Source organism: Lonchura striata, chromosome 1 (assembly GCF_046129695.1).
Source record: "Lonchura striata isolate bLonStr1 chromosome 1, bLonStr1.mat, whole genome shotgun sequence".
NCBI classification, from domain to species: domain Eukaryota; kingdom Metazoa; phylum Chordata; class Aves; order Passeriformes; family Estrildidae; genus Lonchura; species Lonchura striata.
Window position 1 is genome coordinate 127,679,473 of NC_134603.1, and position 26,894 is coordinate 127,706,366.

The 26,894-nt window shown below is 35.5% G+C and overlaps 2 protein-coding genes across 3 annotated transcripts in view; one reads left to right on the plus strand and one right to left on the minus strand.

Annotated features, from left to right (window-relative positions):
- Positions 1-12,522, plus strand: part of ANKMY2 (ankyrin repeat and MYND domain containing 2) — a 25,661-nt gene extending 13,139 nt beyond the window's left edge. Inside the window, exons 5-11 of one of the 2 annotated variants that reach the window (XM_021538308.2) lie at positions 954-1,114; positions 2,250-2,464; positions 3,574-3,709; positions 5,437-5,565; positions 5,959-6,100; positions 8,241-8,498; positions 10,138-12,522. In XM_021538308.2, coding sequence (XP_021393983.2) covers positions 954-1,114; positions 2,250-2,464; positions 3,574-3,709; positions 5,437-5,565; positions 5,959-6,100; positions 8,241-8,464 — 1,007 coding nt within the window. In that variant the 3' untranslated portion in view covers positions 8,465-8,498; positions 10,138-12,522. Of the gene's footprint in view, positions 1-953; positions 1,115-2,249; positions 2,465-3,573; positions 3,710-5,436; positions 5,566-5,958; positions 6,101-8,240; positions 9,748-10,137 lie in introns of those variants that run through there. The other variant, XM_021538309.3, reaches the window with a different exon arrangement.
- On the minus strand, positions 10,594-26,894 carry LRRC72 (leucine rich repeat containing 72). The gene is made up of 8 exons (XM_021538311.3): positions 26,773-26,894; positions 23,334-23,403; positions 21,247-21,328; positions 19,862-19,975; positions 15,613-15,702; positions 13,573-13,734; positions 12,331-12,358; positions 10,594-10,835 (listed from the first exon to the last, which is right to left on the minus strand). Exons 1-8 carry the CDS (start codon positions 26,892-26,894, stop codon positions 10,670-10,672), a joined length of 834 nt encoding a protein of 277 aa, XP_021393986.3. The 3' UTR covers positions 10,594-10,669.

Sequence of the window (26,894 nt, forward strand, 5' to 3'; positions counted from 1 at the left end):
AACTCCAGCATAATTTTTGAGAATTCTTGTTTAAAATCTCATCACATCACCAAGGTAGCATAAATATTTTCAGGCACACTGAGATACACTGCTCTCTAAAAATCTGCACATTGGAATCTATTCCTGTTCCTTTTTTATTCTTTGTCCAATCAACGTTAATTCATCTGCCTGTGTGTGGGAAGTGAGGATACTTCTTCCCCTGTCATTTGTCTTACACTGTACTCTGTTAGCTCAGAACTGTCTCTTCTAAAACAGTGGAGGATTTTAAATGCTGGAATTTGGTTGGCTGTGTCTTCTACCGATTATAGGATTAGTGCCAAGACAAATCAATCAATTTAAAGAATGTGGTCCTGAACTAGAAAAGATAAGTTTTACTTTCCCTTTAGTCAAATAATCCATTGTATTGTCATATAGAAAACAAGAAGAGGGTGTAACTTTTCTCATCTTGTTACTTTCATTACAGTCCTTTTATTTTTGGTAAACTTTAAGCATGTTCTGTTCTTACAACTTCTCCCACCATAGGTCTGAAAATGTATGAGTCTCAATGCAAATGTCATTAATTTCAAAAGTACAAAGTGGAAAAATCTTATCTTGAAAAATTACAGCAGCACTGTGAGACTACTGGTATAGCATAATTTGGGGGAGAAATAACTGTTCTCTTGGTTGTGGCTTATCAGGGAAAGAGAATATAGGAAGGGGACAGGATATTCAAAATGAATTTTCATGAGGGCATTCCCTGCTGGGAGTCACTAAGTTAATAACACTTGCTGAAGATTAAAGCTACATGCAAGAGAATGACAAGAGTTGCCTCTTTGTAGTGCAGGATATATAATGCAAAGCTCCTTTGGATGTGGGTAATTCTCACTTGTATTGCTTATAGTAGATTTGGGTTTAGGGTGGGGTTTTTTTTGTTATTATTTCACTGGTGATTTTTTTTTCTTGTGTGCTTTTAGGTCAACATGACTGTGTGACTGTCATCAACAACTTCTTTCCACGTGAAAGGCTGGACTACTATACTAAACCACAAGGCTTAGACAAAGAACCAAAACTGCCAGTAAAATTAGCTGGGCCTCTGCATAAAATTATTACTACTACCAACATGCATCCTGTTAAGGTGAAATAATGTGTAAATTGTATGTGTTTGTTGGTGTGGGAGCAGTGTTAGAAAGCATTCTGATCTTCTGCAAGTTCAGCTGAGATGAAAAGCATTATCTGCTAATTCAGCTACTTCTGAAAATGAGGAAGAATCAGGCTCAACATTTATATGTGATTAAAAAATTATTTCAGTGTTTGTATAAACCAGAATCTTGAACTAACACCTTTAAGTGGAGTGATTTTTATTTCTTCTATCAGTAACCATAAATAGCTGTCTTTCTTGGCTTTATTTCTCAGCCTCACTTGAAGTGGAAACATAAAAAAAATTCCTATCTTAACAAAATCTCATTGTTCTCTCAATGCTCTTCTCAGCATGTATCTTCCTACCTACATCACTGGTTCTCCATAGTAACATCTACCACTGCTGCTGTTTCTGAAAGTATGTGCAAGATAATGTTTATTTTACTTCCCAGGATATTGCTGACAATAAAGTCTTTATGGTTTGCTCCCCCAGTGTAGTTCAGAGAAAGGGATATACCTAAATTCAAATACAAATTCCTTGGGCTTCCCAGTCAAAGTCCAGAATTTTTAACAGTTTCCAGCCAGGTATCTGCAATACACAGAGACAGTAGTGCACCAGTAGGACTGAGTGAGTAGAGCATACAGTTTCCTCTAGAATATTTTTTTTCAGTGCTTTACTAGGCTACAGGAAGTATTCCACGATTATGTGAGGTTGATGTGTTCTGTGAAACTGCTTAAATCATACAAGTCCTTAAACCATACAAGACTGTAGTCTTCAAAAGGAAAGAGATTTTAGGATAGTATAGTTAGTTTCTATAACTTTCTTTAGAAGTATTTTTGACTTTAAGGTTCTTATTCTAAAAACAAAAAACAACAAAAATAAAACCACCAAACTTATTATTTTTAATACCAGCTTTAGTTTTCTAAGTAAATGTTTTCTTGTATGGGAACTGTGAATTACAGTATATTGAATAAGAATGGTAAATAATGACTGGAAAAAGAAAGGGAAGACTGTATAAGAAGGAAGTAGAAGAATATTAGCAACTCCACTGAAGTTTAGTCACAGTGAGCTGTATAAGCTTTAATGCCAATGCACAAGTCTTAACTGGATTACATTTTCTTCAATCTTCTAGATCGTGTTGCTGGTGAAAGAGAACCCTCTGTTGGCTGAAGAAGAAGCACTGCAGAAATGTTACAGGGTTCTGGATCTCATTTGTGAGAAATGCATGAAGCAGAAAGATATGAATGAAGTTCTTGCTATGAAAATGCACTATATCAGTTGCATCTTCCAGAAATGTATTACATTTTTAAAAGAGAGAGAGGATAAACTAGATGGGTTTATCAAAAGGTGAGTATTTCTACAGAGAGGTCTGAAAGCACATGTATGTCCTGGCATTAGAGATACCAGGAAAAAGACAACTGAAGGAACAGATTTTGGACAAGGCTCTGTCAAGTAACTTGTTAAATAATCCTAGCTGCATTTACTCCAGGGTGGCACTGTCTCCCTTTTTTCTGTGTCTGAAGTGACACTGTCCTTTCCTGGGTGCAAAGGAAACATTCCTAGAATTCCAGCTCTACTGGAACTGGTTAGAACTTGGCATTTACATATATACCATGAAGCAGCAGACAGCAATGTGTGATTGAAAAAAAGGGGAGAGATAGGTTTGAAAAAAGAATTTCTCAGTGTCCAATAGGGTTCATCTTGGAACATTTCTTGGGCCATTTTGCTTTCCAGCGGTCATACAGGTTGAGATTTTTTTTCAAAAACATTTAAGCAAATGAGAACTGCAAGTCCCACAGATTCTGGATGAGACTTACCCTCTTAAATAACTTAGATCTTCAAAATCTACTGAGTTACAAACCAGCTACCTGATCTTGCATATCAAAGTAAGTGACCTGACTTTTAGAAGGATCACGTTCCCCATACACCACTGTGGATTTTTACTGAAATCCTCCGTGAGACTGAAAATAAATTATGAAGTCAGTTTTTGCATAACGAAATAGAATAGTGCATCAGTGATCCATATAAAAAAACAATAGCCAAAGAGGCCTAATAACATGTTATTAAACATAATAAACTGGAATTTGTGTTTTGAGCTATTGTTCATTTATCAGTGTTTATCATTACAATGGTAATTTTTAAACAGCTCAAAGCGTTTTGGTATTTTAGTCAGATGTAGATAGTATACCTATAGATTATTATTTTTCTCTGTGACTGAATTAGTAAGTCTTGGTTTCAGAGCATACGTTTATATATTGTGTATTTCATAATGATTGTGCATTAGAATAAAAACACTTTCATTTGCGTTTTAACATATTAACATAGGAAGTTGCCAAATTATTGTGAATTCTTCTCTATAATCTGAAAGGGGGGAGAGTATAGCATGCTGTATGTGTTCGTTCTTGAATATATTTACTGTGTGATTTCTTATTTTACATGCATTTTAAAAAAATTAGCCTCTTGAAAGGGAGAGATAAAGATGGTTTCCCTGTGTATCAAGAGAAGTTAATTCGAGAAAGTATCCGGAAGTTTCCTTACTGTGAAGCCACATTGCTCCAGCAGCTTGTGAGAAGTATTGCTCCTGTTGAAATTGTAAGTTTTTCTTGTCAAGAAAATCCTTTTTCAGTAACTTGCATAGTAAATCCAGGTTGAGACATCTTTCTGTCCTCAGCTTCTGCAACATATTATATTAAGCAAAGGGTTTTGATGTCCCTAAACTCTCTAGAGCTGGATTTTACATATTGCAGGAAAATGCTCTAAAGTACTTCAACTAGTATTTTTTTCATGTGCCCATAAAAAGATGCTTAAACACCTCAGCTTTTAAAGAAAACTGATGCAATTTTTTCTTGTCTCTGAGCTTTCTTTTCCTCCTCTGGGATGTCTGTTCAGTTTTTCTATGGCAGTTCAATTATTGAAATGGTAAATTCAGATAAAAATGAAGCTTAATTTGCACTCTTGTTTTCACAATGTCTAAATTCAGTTTAATATTGAATAATTTCCTAGATTTAATGCATTCATTTGTTCTATTGTGCATAAGAACTTGGTAATATATAATAGTAGAAAATGATGGTGGGGTTCCTTTTATCACAGAGAGGGAGAGTTGAGATGATGCAATGTGCAGCAAAATTTATATCTAAATTAGGAAATCAAAATAACAAGTTAAAAATCTAGCTTCAGTTGTCCTTGTAGGTCTTTGCTAGCACACTCTTCATTTTAGGACTATTTATTGTTTCATAATAAATTTTACACAAGTGTGGCTGTTCTTTTTTAAGCATGTTCTCTCTGATCTCTGAGCGAGAGATGTTGTATGCACAAACACTGGGGAATTGGAACAATCTTGTGACATGTTTGGATTATTCAGAGCCAATTAAAAATAGCCTGCATCTTAAGTGGCTCCAGGTCTGCTAAAATGTCCTGAAGCTTAGTGCAATCTCTGCTGTTTCCCTAAGCCATGAAGATAAACACAGTGTGAAAACATAAGCCATTGTGATGCATTACAACTTGCTTTAGAGTAAACATTTTCCTTCCTGTTGCTTTTTCCTTAGGAGAGCCTGCAGTCTTTTATGCCTTTAAACAAAGACAGTTTATTCCATTGGATTTCTGTCAATTATGCAGAACTGGAAAGAAGAGATACTATAATTCTTATTTTTGTGGAAGCCTTTGACCTTTTTCATTGCACAATTACTTAAATTCAGTCTGGGCATCACAGTGTTGTGGTTGTAGTTATGATTGTACATATTTCATGGTAGTCTGGAAGTTTAAGGAATTATTTAGAGCCAGAACTACTTGGCGTTTTTTCTTGGAATATTTACATCATTGCCCAAAGGAATAGTTTTAATGTATGGTTACCTAAACCTTACTGCTTGCATTCCATAAGAAGGATGCTGCAAATAACATCTAAATAATAATATGCAAATAATTTAAAATTTCAAGTTCTGACCATTTGGTCTGTAGCACCTGTGTGCACTGAGCACAGCAGTGACAAATGAAACATTTTTTTGTGTGCCGGCAGAGAGACCAAGATGCAAAAATCTGCTGCATAGGATCTACAGATGTAAAGAATGTGGAGTTTATTAACTTACAGAGGAAATACTACAGAAGCTCAGGGCTCAAGTTAACTTCATATACAACAGTTTATCTAAAGATAAATCTTAAGTTGTGCATGTTAGTTGAAGTTCTGTGGTTTGGTTTTATGTTTTTACTGCTGCAGCAGCTTCAGTGAGACCAATGCTTGTGTTCATAGTTTCTGGTCTTCCCTTGCACATCCCTCTCTGCAACAGTGCTGGTTTTTAATCTCATTACCACCTCTTCTCTTTCAGGGCTCTGACCCCACAGCTTTTTCTGTGCTTACACAAGCGATTACTGGCCAAGTGGGTTTTGTGGATGCTGAATTCTGTACAACTTGTGGGGGAAAGGGAGCAGACAAAAGATGCTCAGTCTGTAAAATGGTAAGAATAAAAAGAAAATAGTTGCACTGAGGTGGTGAGGATTTTGAATGCTTCCCTATTCACTGTGTAGACTTTGGAGGAATGGCATGCATGCCTACACTGAAGATGTTCTTCTGAGAAAGATGTCTGAAATGCACAAGTAGGAAGGAGTAATTGGATTTCCAAGTGTGTATGCTTAAGAATGAAGAAACAGCAAAAATTATGTATGTTTGGAGCTAATAAAAAACTGCCCTTTATAGATTCTTATATAGGTTAGAATCACTCCATATGACCTTAAAAATTGCTTAAAAATTCCATTAAGTGCTACACATTGACATTTAACTTGCTGCACTAAGAAATGCAAGGAAATTCTTTAGTACATGAAAATGAATTGATAACTCTGGTAACTTTCAGGTGATGTACTGTGACCAGAACTGCCAGAAAATACACTGGTTTACCCACAAAAAAGTCTGCAAGATCCTGAAGGAACTTCATGAGAAACAAGAACTAGAAGCTGCCAAAGAGAAAAGGAAACAAGAAAAGAAGCAAAAAAAAGGTTAGGATCTGTTGTTTGCTTGTTGAAGTTAATGCTGTGTTAACTGCATCACAAAGAGCAATTTAACAGGTCTTAAAACTCCCAACAGCTGAGGTTGGGAGAAAAATCTTTGATGAAACATAACAACAAAGCTGAGTTTGTTTGGACTCTGGCCTTTAAATTTACAAATGCTGCATACTTCCAAATGTGTTTTTTAATGATGCAGTTAGACAGATTTCTACAGTGGAAGCATTTGGACCTACACTGCACTGTTTCAAAGTCCAGATCTTTAATCAAGCTAGTGCAGAACTTTAATGCTGCTCTGTGTTTTGTTGGAGGTGTTAAGACAAGTTGGATAATAAGCAAGTAGCCTGCTCCTTCCAGTTGCAAAGGTTAATGTAGGTGTTAAATCTCCCATAATACTTCTCTTCATAATCACAGTATCAACTTAATTGTGTTGTGTGCTTTGAATGCAAGGAAAGCCAGCAGTAGTCTTTAAACTGCTCATGGTGGTTTTCTCCCTTCAGGAAACAAGTAATTAAAACACAATAACCTAACAAACACTGTATTGCCCCTTCCCATGTTTCTCCAAGTGAAATAATAGGAAAGTAGGGGATGAAACCACTTTTTCTCTTTTACAACTTACTGGATTTCCCTTTTGTTTTAAGCAGTGTAGAAGTGTGCTGCACAAGTCATGGTTGCCTTACAATGGTAATGTTCAGCTGTACTCAAAATAGCAGGATATAAATGAGTACAGAATCAGTAATAATTGAAGTCTTCAACAGTTTCCTCTGTTGATCCTGTTACAAGAGCTGCTGTTGCACTGTTGCACGGACTCAGGATGACTGTGGAAGTTGGAGGCAAGGATATTAGAAATCCCAGTACAACAAAACATAATGAGCTGTGAGTGGTGATGCCTCATGTGCTGTCCTTTTCAGAGGGAGAGGCAGGATCTTGGTGGATAGCTCTTCTCCTTTCCTGCCTAAAAAGGGAAGCTAACATACTCTGTTAACGTTTCTACTGTAGTATCTACATGTTAATCTTCACTAACTGATTCAGGTAGACAGCCAGCACACTACAGACCTTATCCAATTATGCACTGTTAGTAAGACACTGAAGTCATCTGAGCTTCAGGTCACCTTGTGAACGGTGTTGTATCAGAGCGTTTCATATCAACAGCAGTTTTATTTCAGAAAGCTGGCAATACCCACTACTAATCCTGTACATCAGGAAAGAAATAATTAACAAACCAAATGCAACAGCTGCAACTACAAGCAAACTCAATAGTTTGAGTGTTTCTGCTATACAGGGTGAGTGTCAAGAAAGTCTATGTGTCAGCCTGTGCTGAAGGCTTTTAGCCCCCTACCATGTAAGACCTTAGCAGGGCTTTGACAGGGTTATGGCTTGCTACCTGTGACTATTTTTGGCTGGCTATCAATCACAACAGAACAATAAACCAAGATAGAACTACTTCTCCCAATTAGGCCTTTCTCTCTTTCTTTTTAGAAATCCTAGCGTGCAAGCCCTACTTAGTAGAATCAGGGGAAAAAAAATTATTTAACAACTTTTTTTCTCAGAAAACATTGCTTGAAGAGTAAAGGTGCAATAGCTTATTCTGTTCAATGCAGTCAAGTTACAAATTTTAGGATGACTCATTTCAACCAAAGATTATTGTTTTTAAGGACATAATTTCTTCAGTCTGTTTTATGTAGAAATGCTTCCTGTGTAGTTGTGTCCATGCCTTTTTGATTGAAAACAAACCTTACCCGTACTTGGTGTTTAACTGGCTTGCAGCCATTGAAAAGCTGGTGATAAGAACAGTGTCAATAAAGCATGTTTGAATTGAAAGTTAGAATAACTATAGTGTCCTACTCTGCTCCTCTCTGTAAAAAAAAAAAAAAAAAAAAAAAAAAAAAAATTAGTCTGGCAAAAAATGGAAGATAAATTAATAAGAGCTTTATATAGGGTTAGTTCCAGAGTAACCTTATACCAACTTAAGCAAAGCTTTAGTGCTTTTGGTTTTTTTGAATCAAGCTTTTCTAAATCAAGCATTTCTGTAATTGATGCAAAGTATCCTAGTGCTACTGGTTTGCAACAATAAAAATGTTTGCTTGCAAAGAAGTTCAGTGTTTATTAATTGTGTAATTTCTCTTTTGCTTAGATGAAATGCAACTAGTAGAGGGTAGTTCTACAAGTGAACAGCAGTCAGATCCTGGTCCAGATCCTACAAAAAATGTGGATCCAAATCATCCTACTGATGGAACAGAAGAACCTGAATTTACCAAAGAGATGGAGGCACTAGCCCTGCAACCTGAAAGTCCCCTGGAGAATGAAACTGCCTTAGATGACATTGATCTTCAAAAAATTCAAGATTCTGAGGAGTAAGAAGAGGATAAGAAGGGACTGAGAGTTCTCAATGGTACTAAAGAATTTTTTATGCTGACCATGTCTGAGTTCTTGGAGCATGGCTTATGCAAGACTTCTTTTAAAAGACAGAATGTCTCTGTTCATCAAGAGATAGAATACTGGCTACTTTGTCTATAAATACTCCAGGTTTTGTTGTAAATTGTCAAGATAGCTGTTTATTATCTGCTAAAAATTAGTGGCATAGATCCATCTCTATGTATACCAACAGTAAGTGTAGTGAAACTGAGTTTCTGTGGTTAATGAACCACATAGTGAAAAATGAACAGCATTTTATTTGTATTATTCATGTTTTCCAAACTTAAAACTTACTTTAATTCTAATTTATTTTTTTTTTCTGCAATTATCTAGACCTGTAGTTAAAAAGCACTGGAAGGCAAACTGTTAAATTGAGGTTTTTTTCAGCACTTTATGAAGCTTTATCTGAAGGAATTCAGTAGCAATTAAGTTTTTGAATATACTCATCTGAACTCTTGAGTTTTTCATTACATTACTGTAAATATTTTTGACTAGTGAGAGCACAAAAAATAATGTCTATCTTAGGGCAACTGTAGTAAATGAAACTGCTGTTTCAGGTGTCTCAAGCTGATGGTGAAATGTGTATTTCACTATTGGTTTGGTCGGAAATATTCCAAAGTCTAATGAAGGGAAGACCAGAATGACTCAAAATATTTTGACTGACAAGAATAATGCATTCTTAATATTTTTTTTAGTTAAAGATGCCTTAGAGAACAGTGGGATGTTGCTTATGAATTATTTCATAAACAAAAAATGCTTAGTACTTTTCATGCTTAACTGAATGAGAAAATTCATGTGTGCATTGATAGAACTGGGATTTCACTTTAGCTTTCAGCTAAATGCCAGATCTAGAAAACATCTTCTGTCAACTTTGTTTTTCACTCAGATTTATTTCTGTGTCTCATTAAATCAATGGGAATGCCACAACTGAAAATATCACTTGCTGCATAAGGATGGCAAAATTGGAGACTGTCTTATTGTCAGCTGAATCACTGGTGTTTTAAATATAGTAGTATTCTTCTAATTAGAGGAGTAAGGATCAGCCTCAAAACAGAGGAAACACTATTAATTTTTTTACTATTTAATATGTTGAAAGTTTTTGTTTAATATTCTCAAAACTGTAAGAGTGAGGATACATAAATCCATCTGTGCAGATGTACCTGTGTTTTAATTTCGAGGATTAGTAGATTGTGAAGAATAAAGGGATTTTTTTTTTAAAGAAAGGGGCTAAGTGGCAATTCTGTTTCCTGCGTCTGTAACACGGTGACATTCTCATGTGACATGCAGGGGACTCCTGTAGCTTGACTATACAAGTTCAACTTCATGACAATTTGCAGGCAAGAAATGCCTACCTGGAACTCAGATCTGCAGTCATGCTGTAGTCACCCTCCACTCTGAGGTCTGGGAATACAGAAGTGCTGCTGCCTCCCTGTTCCACTCACAGCATTTGGGGCTCACAGGCATGTGTTGCTCTTCACGGATTCTCTGAAAATGTCATCCCTTCAGGGAAAAAGAGTCAGAGTTTTGGAAGCGTGCTAAAATCCCCAGCACCAATCCTGCTTTCATTCTCTCAGTAGTGGTGCCTTGCTCATTGGAAATCTTTGATTCTCCAACAGGCCACCAGACAACCTCATCTCCATCCTGCTTCCAACAGGAAGTTTGGACTTAGATAAGCTCCAGAGATCCCTGCCAACACAGACTGTCCTGTGGCTCTGTGCTGACTTAGGAGAGAAGGAGGGAACTCAGAAGACAAGCTACAACCTGAAAGAAGGGCTTTGAAATATATTGAAAGCATCATTGACTTTAGGCCTTGACAGACTGAAAGGAGAAATATGTGAGGAAGTGTATGATAAGAAATAAAAGTATTTATCTTTAGTTTCCTAAAAGTTAGTGTGCAGTTCAGTACTTTCAGGTAACAAAATTATGGTAAGAATTGCATTTCAAGCAACTTTTATTATAACATTGCAACTATTTACCATTTGTTATCTTAATTTTTTCATTCTCTATACAGCATATGATAAAAGAAATGTTACACTAATATTGTTTTTTGGAAATTCACTTAACTAGATAGGTGTTGTTGTGTACTTGGTTTATTGAGCTGTTAACCTACTTATAGGGTTAACATTAGAGAGGGAAATTGGTTTTTTCTCATCTAAACTGGACTGTCAGCTTCTCAAGGGGCTCTTCTGCTTTGTTTTTAAGCCATCTTTCTTGACAAGTGGCTACTTTGTTCCAGTCCACAGAGGAAAATTCCATTAGAGATCTTGTCATTGCCCGTACCAAAATTGCATCTTCGGGGTCCTCAAATGGTACTCTGCAAAAAGAACAAAGCAAGTCCATTACCTGAACATTTCCAAACCACTTCAGAACTAATTCACAACACACACTCTCTGGAAAATGAAAGTAGTGGTCATGTGACACTGAAGAGGGAGGATTTAAAAATTTTAAATTTTCAGAAGATTTTCTTCTACCAAATTTAAGAAAGCAGAACAAAATGAAAAAAGGTCAGAATCATGGGATTCTATTTGAAAAAAGATCATGCTATAAATTATTTAGAAAACATTTTTAGTAGACTTAAAAATGTTTCTTTGTTTTCAGATTTTTCCCTCACAAAAGTTGTAATTGTATACTTTTAATGCTGCTTCAATGGACACGATTCAAGTGATTTGGCACCCATTAATGGAAATGCACACTGATTTCACTGTGGATATCTTAACTAGCCCACAGGCAAATATCCATTCTCCAAGCTCTGAATCCAGATCACTGTGAGCTTGTGTTCATGTATCCTGCCACAGCTGCAGTCTGGAAGAGAAAAGCAGCAGATTGGCAACATCCACTGACAAGCAACAAAACCCTCCAACTCACATACAATATTAAAACTATCTTACAAGAACTTGTTTCTTAAAAATGTCCCTGTAGTAACACAACTCATATAAGCCACAGGACTATCTCCACTGAGTATCATGTATTTTTTCACAAAAAGACACCTTGCAAAGCCTCAGCATTTCCATAAATAAGACTCAAGGCAGCTGTACATCCATTCTATCAATGACGACAGCTAACTGCACTGAAGGCAGGTAAGACTTTTAATTTTTCAACAGAAACAACCTGATTTTTAAAGAGCTATGCTCAGACTACTGTTAAAGGATATTATAGGTAGGCTCTTACTATTTCCTTCAAAGCATTTCAGATCTTCTCATTTGTAAAGCTAGAAAGCATAGCCAAGCCTGATACCTAAAGTTTGTAAATCTATTCTTACAAAGTTTGCATCTAAAATGTCATCACATTAAAATGCAACCTTTCTCCTGTCTCAATCCAGACACATAGATTAGTTTTACATTTATCTAATTTATTTACATTTATTTACATTTACATTTTGAAACTGAACAGAATAAAAATAATATCATGTACCAACTAAAAATGTTTCATTCTACAAGTCATAATGCTTTCCAGAGAGTGTATTTTTGAACAGCCAGTCAGGAGAACATTTTCTGGGACATAATACAGAACAGCTATTCTGATGCTCTAATACTTTGAGCATGTTTTTTCTAGTGATCAGTGTTTGATCTTACAAATAAATGGCATTGTTATGTACCCATTTCCAAATGTGGAATACCTTCCAATACTAAGTTTTAGACAACAAACCTAGTGTAGAGTTGCAGCTTTATTGAATACAAAGGCTTGAAACTGTTTCAAAAGCTCATTTTTACTGTACGTTTTCTCTAGTTGGGATATTTTTTAGGTATAGGAAGAGGAGCTTAAATGCTTCAGAGATGCAAAAATAAGAAGACACTGAAAACATTACTTACTTATTTGTGTTATTTCCAAATTCATGACCTATAGGAGAAAGTTCAAATTACGGTGTTAATGGCTGTACAGCAATTTGAGTAGCTGAGAATTGATTGCTATCCTGATTCTAAACTGTTCAAAATAATTGAAAACTAGCACACGATTTGTAATGTTTAAGATAATATTTTATTAAATTTCTGTGGAAGCAAGTATTTGCTGGGTTTTAAGTGTACGTAGTTTTTAAGTTTTTTGTATTCTACTTCCTAAAGACATACACAACCAGACTTTTTCTTTCACAGAAAATGATGCCACTCTAGATGTGTATGATTGCAGGACAAAGACAACTGTCCGCTTTGATAATCATCAGAAAAACAAATTATTAACTATGCTTTTCCCAACCTTTTCAAAATCATTGTTAAATACAGTGCTTTCAGTTTTACTATTGTGATACATACATTTAAAAAAAACTTGCAAGTATTTGATTACTTCCTAAACTTTAATCTACATTATTTAAAGTGCTACTATTAGTGTAGTGCAACTACACTATTTCAATTTCAGTTACTCTCTGTGCACAATGGTGGGGTTTTTTTAATCTTTAAAACATCAAAAAAGCTGACAAGGTTGTGGGGGATTTCAGAGTTGGTTCTGGATTGTGATACAAGTCTTATGTTCCAGGTGGATTCGCCTGCTGTCTTGTGGCAGGATCATACTCTCTTCCAGATCTGAATGTTTTAAGAACTCTAAAAATTGCTTCATATGCTATTATAAGACATCATTAAAATATTCTCAGCTTGGAAAGCATAAAGAGGAATCTGCTTACATAACCAGGCAAGATACATAAAATTTAGAACACTAGAAGAAAATACTTTCTTCAAGAGATTATCTTGTAAAAGCACTAGAGGGCATCAAAACTCTATGATGCTGAGCACTGAGAGAAGTCTACTGAGATGTTTTAAATATAAGTAAAACTAAACACGAGACATACTGACAAAAAAAAAATTCAGTTATCTTTAAAGACAACTCTGTAACTACAGGGTATGACTAGAATTTATCTGCCACAATACTCGCAGTAGAAGGGTTCATGTGTTGCCTGCTGCTGCTACGATTACTTACTTTATGAAGCAAACCAGCTGAGTTATTGATGCATTTATATTTTATTACTAAAACCAATAATGTTTTATCAGATGAATGAAAAAAAACCAAAAACGTTTCTAATTCAAATTACTTAAAAATTTATGGCTTCCTTGGAGCATTATAAATACCTGGGGGCATTATCGGTCTTCTGGCTGGTTGAGTGCATCTAGATCCCACCGTAGTCCCCAGGGATGTGTCTACTCTCTTCCCAAAAGCTATTGACTGCATGACCCAAGCCATTTTGGGGTTATAGAGATGAAGTGCTGACTCCCTTTCTCTTTGTGTAACTACTGTTAAAAGGGATATAAAAAATTTAATTTTATTTCTATCAGTTTAAAAGGCAGCATATAAAAGGTGATTAATATATTTTCTGTGCAGTTTTTTAACAATAATAATGTTAATGACACAATTTCATGGCAATTCAAAATGGGAACATGGCTTTAGGGTGAAGCCCTGTACAGTAAAGTATTTTCTTCTGAGAGCAATAGGATCAGAAGTTTTAAATGAAGATGCTAGAAAGCATGACTTTTTGTGCTGCTTAAATGAGATTTCCTGCAGAAGTCAGTAAAGATTTAAAGTGTCTTTATGAATAGCAACAAGTCTTGATTTAACACCAGTTCAATTCCCATTGGTCAAGTACAGGGAAAACCCTTGGAGTGCAATCAAAATAAAAGTTTAAATTTTTCCTGTTTTGCACTTTAAGAAAAACAACTTTAATTTTTAAACAAATAGTTTAAGGCTGTTAAATTTGGGATGATAGCTTCAATTTTATGAACCTTGTACTAATCTAGTACTTCAGCTATGGAAGAGAAGTCAGCTGAACTTTTAGAACAAGTAACTGGCAGAATCATTTTCAGTTCAGGGAAGTTTTGGAGTCATGGTGTCTAGGGGACCAATTAGGAAGGAACTGCAGTACTCATGCCTGAAGGTAGCAGAACATGAGCACATGTCTTGTGTGAAGGAGACAGCCAGGACTATGTTGCTAATGTTCTACAGATGGTGAAGAAGCTTTGTAATGTTCTAGAGAAATATTTCACTAAATGGAAAGTCCAGGATACAGCTTGATACAAATTACTGCCTCAAATCTTAATCCAGGACTGATTACAGTAGAACTGTATTTAGGAGATGAAGTCCAGGAAGTTTTATGGAAGTGTTTCTAGACATATAAATGCAACATGTATTTTTCAGCGCATTTAGCTTCAGTCATCACTCCCCAGTCAAAATGTGGTATTTTAGTAACAGCCTGACAGATGAGTTAAGCACAAGTGTAACACAAGAGCAAGTGCTCAGGACGAGGGGGGTAGGGGGTACCTGTGCAAAATGACTGTGTGAGCAAATGGGCATCTGGTGAGATCCAGCAACTCCTCATCAGCCCTGGCACCTGCTGGGGCCCATCCACCAGCTTTACTTCATGACAGCTGCACAGCTTCCCAGCACCTGCAGATGTCCTGCATCTGCCTTGCTCAGGCCCCTTTCAGGAAGGTGCTGGTTGTCCTTGCTACTTTCTTACAGAGCTGAGGTAGGAATCAGCTATTTTCTCAGTGTTCTCCAGTAATTTTCAGTCCTGTCAGTCACACAGTTCCCAAAAAAAAAAATCACCAAAGGCGATTTTATGGGTACATTGTGACATGTTTATGGATTCACTGATTTAAATTCTGGCTATTCTTAAGACAATTTTTTTCCTGTAGAATTTACAGTAGACAAGCTGTGAAAGATCTCTTGATAATTTGTGAATATTTATTATATTTGAAAGCTTTGAAAGCTTGGTCTGCATTTACCTTATCAAGAAATGTGCATATATGTACTTAAACTGCACAGGAACATGTACAAACCTAAGCAAGCACACTCACCCATGTGAATACACCAGTCTGACTGCACAGAGGAGGTACATGTTTCTAAGCACAAGTTTTTACCTTTACCCAAATAAACAAGATACAGGGAAAACCAACACAATTTCAAAAGAAAAAAAAAATCAAAAACATTTGACAAAGTGTTTATGCCATGCAAATTCTTTTTGCTTGATAAATCTTACAAAAAACAGGTATCTTGTTCATTAGTTCTCTATCAACAAGATACAGAACAGATAGGATAATTTCACCTGTGTTTCCAAACTGCTTAGAATCAAAAGAAACTGTCAATGCTTAGAGAGAGAGGAAAAATATCCTTACACTTCCTGTCAAGGAGCTGAACTGAAGGAAGGAAGTATATCACATAAAGCCGGTAGTCTGGATCATATGCCAGAGGGTTTTGGAATAGGTCTGCAAAACAAACACAGACAAAAAACCCCAGTGTCACAAAAAAGCAAACCCAGCAAAACAACAACTTTGCAAGGCAGGAAAAATAAAGGTCATTAGGAACCAAAGATTTTGTAGAAAATATTAAATTCAAATTGTTCTTTGGCTGGATAAACACTTTACACATGTGAAATTACTCATCTAAACATGGACTGCAGGAACTGACTTACTGCAGAGTATGCAAAATACCACAGGCAAGAACTGAGTAAAGGTGTCATCATGCACTCCAAACCTGTACAGAAAAAAACACTGAAGTGTTTGCCTTTGATTTTCTTACGTAATGTCAGGTAATGCTTATTTTAAATAGCAATGGTCTTTTAGGTGTGACAGCTTAAAGATAAGACATAAAATTTGTAGCAGGATGGAGGTATTAATATCAGATGAGCTTTAGGACACCTAAGACTTTATCAGAGCTGATATAAGGCTCTATCCCACAGATACAATATAAAATGCAAATACAGAGCCTTCTAATATTTTGACAGGTAATGAGTTTGAAAAGTAAAGAAAGGTAAAAGAAAAATGTTTCAGAGGGTCTAAATTCCTAAGAACCTGGGTCCCAGTTGCTTTCCTCAAGACTGGAGATACCAAGCTCCAAAAGCTCATTAACCTGTATAACCAAACCCTTGCAACACAGAGACAGTGATCAACTGTGCTGCTGCTTTTCCAGGTGTGGAACATGAGCCTAGCTCACGTGCCAAATCAGTTTTTTTAAGTGACAGTGATATCTGAAGCTGATTAAAATAGAAATTTGCTCATTCACAGATGAGCTAATAAACTGTTGTGGGGTGGAACCTATTTTCTAAATAAAAAACCTAATAAAGCTTTTTATCTCCTGATATAAATGGTGTTCTTCTAAGACAGTAAAAATAATCAGGAGGCTGTCACCTTGAGATGAGCAAGGGAAAAATACTAAATTAATCGTTTTTGTAACTACTGCTACAGTCTACAGTCATCTGTTTTTCTGAGGAGAGGCTGTGGCTAATACTTGCTCTAGGGTAAAAAACGTATGTCATTTTAGCAGTTAGGGAGAGGAAGATGGTGTTACAGAAGCAAGTAAGAAATAGTAGAAGAAAAAAGTTGGAAAATATTCCACACAGATTGGTAAACTACAAGATGCAATTTCATGGTCTTCAGGACTGCTGAGAGGGCTCAGTGCTTGATGGGATTTAGCAAGTATTTTGAAGATGCAAGAAGGCTGGAATGAGCCTTTGTCCTCTCCTACACAGAAAACACCTGTTAATGTATTCAGAGGAGAGCTTTTTATTTTAATTAACGAATTTTTAAAATTGCTGTACTTAAAATTAGTAATATACCCACAAGGTGGCAGCAAAAGAAAGTTTGATTTTAACTGAATTACTTTTTCCCTAGAAAGTGTTAATAAGAAAGAATATTATGTATGTATCTGATAAGTCTGTTCTTGAGTCAAGAAAATATATTACAGCACTCCAAAGAGAAAAATTATTTAGAAAGATCTCGAAAAGCAGGACTGTTTGGTAGAGGAATAGAATAAAGATTCAAGAGAGATTTTTCCAAGGCACAAACCAGGTCTCATATTAAACACTTGTGAATCTGGATGCTGCTTGGACCATGTCCCTGCTCAACAACACTGATTTGTAGGTTTGTTTTAGAGAATGTGCATTTTTCTACTACTCATTTTTACTATAAATTCAACCATTGTACAGATCAAGATGGTTTTGTGTTACAAAACATCTGGGATCAATTTTTGGCTGAACTATCTACTTTCTTGTCAAGGTCATGCAATTTTAGTTGTACAAATTAGGATAATGCTTTCCTCCTCCACAGTTTTGTCTGTTTTCTCTATTTAGAGTGTAGGAAAACAGTGTGCCTCTGCCACATGGGGCAGAAACTTAGTGAACAAGAGAGTTTTCTGAGGTCTAGCAGCAGGATGTTATCAGCTGTGGACAATAAATCAATTGAGGCAATTTACAGAGTATGTAACAAAAATCTTGATTCCAAAAGGGAGATGTGAGCACAAGGTGAGCCCATAAAGAAACACTCTGGATCTCCCAAAAGGCTGCAGTTGTAGGCAGCATGAGCAGTAAATCTTTTGAGGCTGAGTGTCTTCCCTAGACACCTGATGAAAGATGGTTGTTATGTTACATATCCAGTGCAGGGCAGTGGCTAAAATCACAAGAGAGACTTCAGGAAGAGAAATGCAACATTTTGGCAGCTGGATGCTACTCCTGAAGCAAACAATAATAGTGTGTTTTAATAGTTCTATTGTCCCCAAGAGCTACAAAATAAAAAAATGTTTTTAAGCATCCAGGAGCTCCACTGAAGGCTAGCAAGTGACTTTATTTTTTTTTTTAATCAGATTGGCAATAAAAAAGACCTCATAACAGTGAGAAGTCTCACTGGTTTTGTTTTATAAAAATGAGTTATGTGCACAGCCCTTTGCAAAGCTACACAGTGCAAATTCTGCACCCATTTAATATTTATTAATATTGCAAGAAGGCAGATATATTATATAGTAACACAATATATAGGTTATGACTTTTAAATTTTATTTTGTTCATTTACTGATTTAATTTACTTCAAATGTGACAGGACATTTTATTAAACCAATAGAGACCTGTTAATTTGAGAATTCATTATTACAAAATCCCCTTGAAGCAAAAACATTGACAGTTTTTTTCATGACTCCTAAGGTCAAGAAGGAATGATTTAAAGTTATGGTTATTAAGGTTGTTAAGCTTCTTCCATTGATTACTGTTTACTTTTGTACAAATCTTTGAACTAAACAACAATTTTTTTTAATTAGGGTAGATCAGTATATTATATATATTGTTTGATTGTTCTTTCAAAGACTTCCTTTTCTATGGTGGTGGCTGGTCCAATTTGCATGCAATTTTCACCATGCCTTTGTAACTGCCATTTATAATAACTCAGCAGCACTTTAACTATCTGCTATGTCCTTGCCACACATGGTTGCAACCAGTACAACAAACTTCCTGTGCTTGTTGAAGCTCCTTATTAATTTGTATAGCTAACATTAAATTCAAGTGACTGCACCATTCATTCATAGGATGTCTCTCCAGACACTGACTAATCACTTCAAACAACTGCATTCTTAAATGGACACCTTTTTCTATCTTGCATATAATGACAAGAATTGCAATAGTTTGGCTGGCCTGTTGTTTTCCTAAATACTTGATTTGTTTTTCTTAGTTTTGGTTCAATTAAAACAATTAAAAGTTTAATTTTTCATTCATATTTTCCTTTCCCACAATCACACATTCAGTTTTCTGAATGCTTAAGGAAGTGTTACGGGCTGGTGACATTCTGACATTCACCTCTTTAACCATGTTACAAAGGCACAAAACTTGTTTACTGTCATATTCTCTAAGTACTAAGCATTTGGCATGATCTATGATGATCTGTGTTGACATTCCTTTAGGAATTATGGAAAAAGACTGCTTATATTTTCACTTTCAATATCTTAATAGCATATAATCCTACCTTTTCTGGAGGATACTTCTAATGTTGTAACTTAGTGGCACCAACATTGTCTTGTACAACTTCATTTGAAATTTCAGAGATGGTGCAATTTTCATTTTCAGCCAGTGTATCAGAAAGCATGCTCCTTAACAGACATTGTTATGAATAATACCTAAAGTACATTTATTCTTAGACTATAGAAATCCAGTCGGCCAAAAAAGATGCAGAAAGGAAGTTCTATAAGAAAGAGAATTAATGAGGCAGGAATTCGGGCTCTATAACCTATCACTCACCGTCTCAACAGCAGTAACACACATTTTCCAACTCCTTTCACCTCTATGTTAATCTCACCCTACTCCTGTGTTCCATTACAAAGAGGCAGCTGTAAACTGCTTAGACGCCCTCCAACCTATTCATCCAAGCTACTGGCAGCCAGAAGCCAAAAAGTTAACTTCTGAACTCTCTTAGCAGATTTTCCTCAGTTGAGGTACTCTTTGTGGAATTTTCATGTCTTGGAGATCTCTTTCTTCTGTCAAATTTGGCTGAAATTGCTAATTATCTTCAAAAGCTATTGGCAAATGATGTGGAAATAGACAAGAAACATCCTGATAAGAAACTAAAAAGCTACTACTTGCTGTTCTGCAGAATAAAAATAAGGCATTACTTAGAGTCTGCAAGCTTATCATTCCTTTCAACTCCTTCACTGTTTTGCCAAGTTTTTTTAACTCGTTGTTGTGAAGAAACAGAATCTGTAATGAACATAAGTGTTTCAGAGCACCTGAAAAAAATGAAAAATAATTAATCATTCTCACCCTAGTTGCCTTTATTAGAACATTATTTTATTATTATGTACACTGAATTTGTTTTTTAGTTATCTATGTATGCCTGCCCTTTGCTAACACTTTGTATGATATGTTAATTAAAAAATAAATTAAAGATATTTCAGTATCCTTTTCACCTTTCTAGTCACATCCTTTAAGCACATGCCTATCTTTTTCTCATTCCATTTTTTTCCATTTGTCCATATCACCCTTGCATCAACAAATCAGTCTCAATTGCAAACTCTCTTCTACCTCCCTTCATTCCTCCTATATCCTTGTAATCTTTGGTTAATTCACTTCTTTTTACCTTGACCTAATGTTACCTTTGCCTCACAAACAATAGTATATCCTAATACTACCTTTGTCTCACAAGTAGTAAATAGTGCATTCCTTAGAAAATAGTTCTGTTTCAATTAATTATTGATGTATTAAAAAGCTATTACAAAATACTGTTTTGACCCACATCCTCAAGTTTTGACCCACTCACATCAAGTGTCCACATCCTTATACAACAAGATTAGAAATGTCATTTTCCAAATTATATACAGTATTTTATCCACATTTATCTACTAATGATAACCTTCTGTTGATCTGTATTTTATCATTTTTATTGTCTCTTGTGTCCCTGTTTATGTCTTTCAAAGATAAAGTTTCCTTGAGATCTCACAGAAACCAATCAACATCATTTCTCATCCAGCATTTTATAGGAACAGAAAAAAAATATTAACATTTAAAATGTCTAAAATATTTAGAAATGTATTGAGCTTTGGCCTGTTCATTCACAAATTTACAAGTCTGGTAAAGCCATTTTAATCTACAAGGACAAGCAAAACCAAAATAGAAGTATAAGACAGATGCATTTTTAAAATAAACCAAGTTTGGCAGTAACTTTGGAAAATACTTCTGGTTATAAATTCTCACTATTAAATATGATCATGTGAGATCAAAAATATTTCACATAGTTTTGTGAAATATATAATATTTCCCAAAATAAATAAAGCTAATGACCTCTCATCCCTTAAACCAGAATAAATACATCATCTTATTGTCACTCAGGTATGTTGGAAAAATTAAATATCTAATAATTAACATGTTTTAATTATACATACATAGGATCTTTCAACCAATAAGTCACTTGCTGTAATGCAGTTTTATAAATTTGAATGCCAATACAGAAAAAAGAAAGTACAGGCCTCTGCTCAACAACTTAAAAAGGGAAAACTGGTACCTGATATATCTGTCAGCTCATTATTGTTGAGATAGAGTTCAGTCAAGTAATAGTTTTTGATCAAGAAGGTTAAATCTTTGATCTGAAATTAGAGTTAGGCAAACTGTTATATGTCACTCTGAATGTGGTGTTGGAGAATTATAAACGTGGCCCCTTGAAAACTGTTTAACCACAGGTAGTTTCTTATATTTCTGTTTAAGACTCTTGGTTTAAGGATTCTCTTGACAACTGAACCTTCATTAGAAGTACTAAGTACAAATAAAATACAAGCAGTAGAACCTTACCTAATTTTTTGAACTACACATTTAACATTTGTTTTTGAAAACAGATTTCTTTGACTAACTGGTCTCCACATTTTCTCTTCCTTCTATTCATATTTGAAATATTTTTTATTGTTAGAAGACCCTTGTAGAGCGTAATAATTCTATGTTGACTTAAGAATATTCCTGAAATGTATTGTTTGAATAAACTCAGCATCTTGTTTTGAAATTGTTTTTTCACCAGCATGTTCAAAGAGCACAGATTTGTTCTTATTTACCAGAAATGTCATCTAATCATATTTAGAGAATCAATTGGAGTTATAGGAAAAAAAACCAAAAACAGTATAGGTATGGGTGTATTCCCAATAAGGAGTTATCTTTAGTCCCTATGGAATCCTACTTTCTTGTTTGCAGAAGTCAAATCCAATACACTTTTGGATCCAGTGCAAGGTTAAGCATCTGCAGTGGGATAGCAAGCTGTCCTTCATAATTGACAACTGGGAGTACTAATGATGATAAAGTTTTTATCCTACAGTTTAAATGCAAGAACAACAAACAGAATTTAATTCCTGACTCTGTAAATTCTGTGACAAAAAGTAATTTGTTAGAAAGGAATTATTTCAGTCCTTGAATTTTGCCACTGACTCCAAAATAAATGTGTTTTGCTCTGTATATTAACAGTACCTGAAAGGTGGAAGCAAGAGCATAAGACAGAATTTCCCCACTCCCTTGTACAATGGTTTTCCCTATTTTTGGCAAGTTTTGTTTTCAGAATCTGAAGTTTGCTTCTTTCTCTGATAAAATTATTGAGTGCAGAAAAATATGCTGCTCCTATTGAGGCATTTCAGTAAGACTTTTCCTGTGAAAAGCCACTGAGTGACTCCTCCACACAAGCTATATAGAACAACAAAAGAATATTGTTACTGCTTAGGTAGGAAAGTGAGATTTGTGCAAAACTCCAATTTATTTATCTTTTTTGATCAGCAAGATCAACTTAGTCATCAGGTCATTACTTCTTTTTAATGTCCTTTAGCTATACAAGGAAAAGCCCTATTATACCTGTGATTTTAGTTTAACATTTTAATATATCTCTACATTTGCTTTTTTCAAAAATAGTTAGTAAAGTAGAGAATTGGACATAAGATGCCATATAACTGCCTGGGGCAGCAGATATACATGTGCTCTGAAGGGACATGGAATGAAAATTTATTTTTTTCTACTGCTCACAGATCTATTTATTTGTCTGAGCAAGCAATTCTGGAGATGGAAAAATTTGGGCTCATTGTGAAAGTCATGTAAACCACTGTACAGTAACATAGTTATATCTTGTAATCCCTAGAACTGCAGTGCTGTTTCCTGTACACAGGAAGAAGCTTATTTCACAGAGCTTTATGCCACTCTTGTGTGCATGACATCAAAAAGGAGCGTCACCTCAACCAGGAAATAACCTATGCATGTCTGCAAGAAGAGCCATGCATTTCCTGCAATCCACTCCTGTCCTACAGCCATGCCACCCCTCAGCCTGTTCCAAGAACTGCCTGCTCTTATCACACTGGGAGCTCAGGAATTAGCACAAAACCTCAGCTCCTTAAACAAACAAAATTTATAAATCTGACGTGACTCTAAAGGAAAATACATAAGCTTATACTCTGTAATGTAAAAAAAAAAAATCATATCTGTTATATTTGACAGCTAAATTAGCCTAGAAATTAAAAATAATCTCTTAGTTTGACAATATATATAATACTTTATGCTAGAAAAGACCACAAATTTATAATCATGGAGTACAGATGCATTGTTCAGCTCTTTAAAGGAATATCTTTTTACCTTATTGTTGTTAATCCACAAATACCTTAATCTGCGAAACTGTGATAGACTTGGGATACTTTTTAGTCCTCTGGTGGAAGAAAAAAAAGGGTAACAAATTTCTTAACATTAATAGTGCTTCCTAATTTGAAAAAATATTTTAATTTTCCATAAATAATATTAGACAAGAACTAGAAAGGCACACTTCCTTAGAATTTATGGAAGAGAAAGACAAAAAGAGAAGGTGGCAGAGACAGTGTAAGCACTCTGCACACCTGCAAACATAACAAGGCAGCAGGTGGTAAAGAAACAAGAACAAAAAAAGTGATACATCAATTGCCTTTCCATAACAGCATGAGTTATGAGTCTGAGTCACATGTACTTTGCACTTTGCAGAAATCCTGCTCAGAGCACAGGAGGAGAAGTTTGGCACCCTGGGGACATGAAGCTAAAAGCAAAACTACTTTGAAGATGCAGCGGGGATTGTCCATGCACAGTGCCAGAGTAGCCAGCAGAAGACAGACATCAAGCATGCCAATGTGCTTTTTAAAATTATTTTTCATGATAGTGTATATTGTGAACTTTTGCCTTTTTTCCACTCCTGCCCTATTCTCATAGAAACTTAGTACATCCACTGAGGCTGAAACGATCTCCCATTATGTGCTAGTATGGTTTTATGTTTAATTGTGTATCTAGCACTTTGAGCTTGCTAGTGAACCATAAATAAAAAATTACCTGCTGACCAGAAAATATTAGTGAGCTGCCAAGTAATTTTAACTAACTGCTCTTCTTTATTTTCATTGCTATAAATAAATGCTCTTAATTTCCACTAGAAAAATTATAGATTACTTTTACCTGACAATTTTTAATTGCCATAATAAAAATTTTCTTGTGGATTTTAATGTGTTGCAAGATGAAGGCCAGTGTTTCAGAAAGTAACAGGACTGATAAAAACTAAGCTCACATCATCAGGCTAAAGGAGTGTTTGTTTTCCAACTGTGAAGTCTGGTCTCTATCTTTCCATGTTGTCTTTTTATTTGTAGGGTTGTTTTTTTTCCAACACACCCTCCAGGTACAGACAAAGGGAGGGTGGATGCCTTTTCTCATCTTACTTTTGCAAATGAAAAGTCTGTCAAGAGCAAACACTACAAAGTTGAGGCACTGTACTTTTAGTCCCTTGTATTACTGAGAATCAGATTATCCTCTCATGATGCTACTTTAAACTGTTTCTTTGGCTTCTCAGATAAGCCATAAAAACTAACCCTGCAAATACATACTTAATGTACCTACAGTCACAAGTAACAGAAAAAGACATTACTGCAAGTAGCAGGGACAAGCAGATGGCTGTTGACAGGACATACAGAGCTCCTATCCAATTCTCCTGTGCATCCCTGAACTACATTTCAGGTAGCAAAGCCAAAATTTCTTATATTGTTGGTCACTGCCACTCTCTAACTAGTTTACAGCTTTACATTTAATTGGGTTTACTCCCTGTCTAGTAACAGCCTCATTTTGATTATCTCCAAGCCTCAAGCTGTTGGTTTTTTGGTTTTGGTTTGTTGCTTTGTTTTTTGCTTAGGTTTTTTTTGGGGGTTTTTTGTTGGTTTTTTTTCATATTAAGGCATTTAATTTGCCCCAGGTAGAGCTTAATTCCTCTAACATTTTAAAAGAGCCTGTCCTTTTCTACATGCCTTCCAGACTTTGTATGTCTTTTATAAACTGATCCTTTTTGGCCTGCAGCACTCTTTTTCTACCTACTGCTAAGTTAATCAGTTTTCCTGGGATGACAGCTTTCAGTGTCCAAAATACATTGCTTCATGTCCCTTTAATAGTAGTGGTTTAAAAATATAAACTCGTTCCCTCTTATTTGATTGACTTTAATTTTTTTCTATTTTCTTATTTCAGCTAGCAGAAAAATATGCCAAGCCAACACTAAAGGAGGCATGATCTGATACTGAGCTTGGCTGGGGCTCAAGTTTATATAAACTGATACAGAATAAAAGGAGTTCACTTCTATCCAATCATGAAAGAATCCATCTTTTATGATCTTTACCAAAATGTTTTAATGGGAAGACAGAACACTATGCCATGTGAGCATTTCTTTATATTCTATAACAAAAAAAATACCTGAAAGCCAGTGAGAGCACACATTTAAGCATTTAAAAACAGAAATACTACAATTAAGACTGTATACATAGTCTTAATTCTTTACATATGTGGTATAATAATTGTATTGTTTGGAAAGTATGTATATATGCACCTTGTAATTTTCTCATTATTGAAACTTCTCCCTTAAATTTTCCCTTTTTTATTCTTTTTAAAATGCACATTTAAAAAAATTTGACAGTAACTGTATGTTTTACCTCACAAATCATCAAATACTTGCTTGATGTAAATCACAAGATGTGATAAAGAATTTAAACATATAAGTGAGCACATTTAGATTTTCAAGATCATATAATTTCCACTAAAAACAAACTAGACAACACTGGAATCCCTTAAGACGGTTTGGTTTTTTTTTCACTCTGGACCAAGAGACCTTGAAAACCTTGTCCCTGAATGATTAAACTACATTAGTTTTTCTATATGCTACCAACCATGTGAGCAGTGGATGCAATTGTGAGGCTGCAGACAGGTATGCAACCCTTGGAATTGTGCCCTGGCCAGAAATTCAAAGCACGCTTTCCCAAAACTTTGAAGTATGCCCTGTCATGTATCCATGCCTCTATGGCAGCCTCTCAGCATGTTCATAATACAACATACACCTCTATCAACCTAGATCACCCACAGGTTCATGAAAGTTTGCCTTCCTTAACTTAGCACATCTTCTTCTCTTCATCTGCCCTACATCTCAAGCTGTTTCATTAAGCTCTCAAAGATCAGCTCTCTCATCAGTACTGCTTGTCCAAAATGTATTCTTGTGCTTGTATTCATGTTGCCCTGCCCTCCCTTCAGTTCTTAGCAGTACAGATGCAGGTAATTTCAAAGGTGGTACCACTGAATTTTGCCATTGCAGTAACACATTTCTTCAGAAATTTGGCAGTTCCTAGACTGGGCAGATCCATGTTATTTCATTTGCCTTCTTGATACTCCTTCCACCCAGCCTTATGAGCCTGTTAGAACAGGCAGAGATCAGCCCACCGGCTCTTATTCCTCTGCTCCTCATGGCAGAAATTCATGTACAACTCTGTGAACTCACAGACTCTCAAGCAACTCTGGGTTGCTGGAGACAGATTGTGTATCTAGGGATGAGGCTGTTAGCTGTGAGCACAGTGCTGCTGTGTGTCTGTATACCTTTACCATGTCTTTATTCACATGTATGGACTTTGTAAGAATATGATTTACTGGTATTTCACATATAAACTATTTTCAGAGAGTTCCTGATAGAGAAAGCAATGTGAAAGACTTCCATTTACTGCATACTCTTAGTAAAAGTCAAAACAAGGAATATTTTACTTACTGTCTAGCCAGATACAGTGCTACGACATCCACATTGCTCTTATAGCCACAAATCTTCCACTGTTTTTCTATTGCCTGACAGTATACAGTACACAGTACATTTGTCAGTATAATATGCTGCAT

Bases quoted from the DNA above. Each gene is read 5' to 3' on its own strand.
- LRRC72 (XM_021538311.3), bottom strand. From the start codon at position 26,894: ATGCAGCATATTATACTGACAAATGTACTGTGTACTGTATACTGTCAG. The intron at 13,735-15,612 runs GTAAGGATATTT...CCCTTTTAACAG, and splicing joins TCAGCTCCTTGACAGGAAGT to TAGTTACACAAAGAGAAAGG. The intron at 12,359-13,572 runs GTATTTATAATG...TTTCTCCTATAG, and splicing joins AAGACCGATAATGCCCCCAG to GTCATGAATTTGGAAATAAC.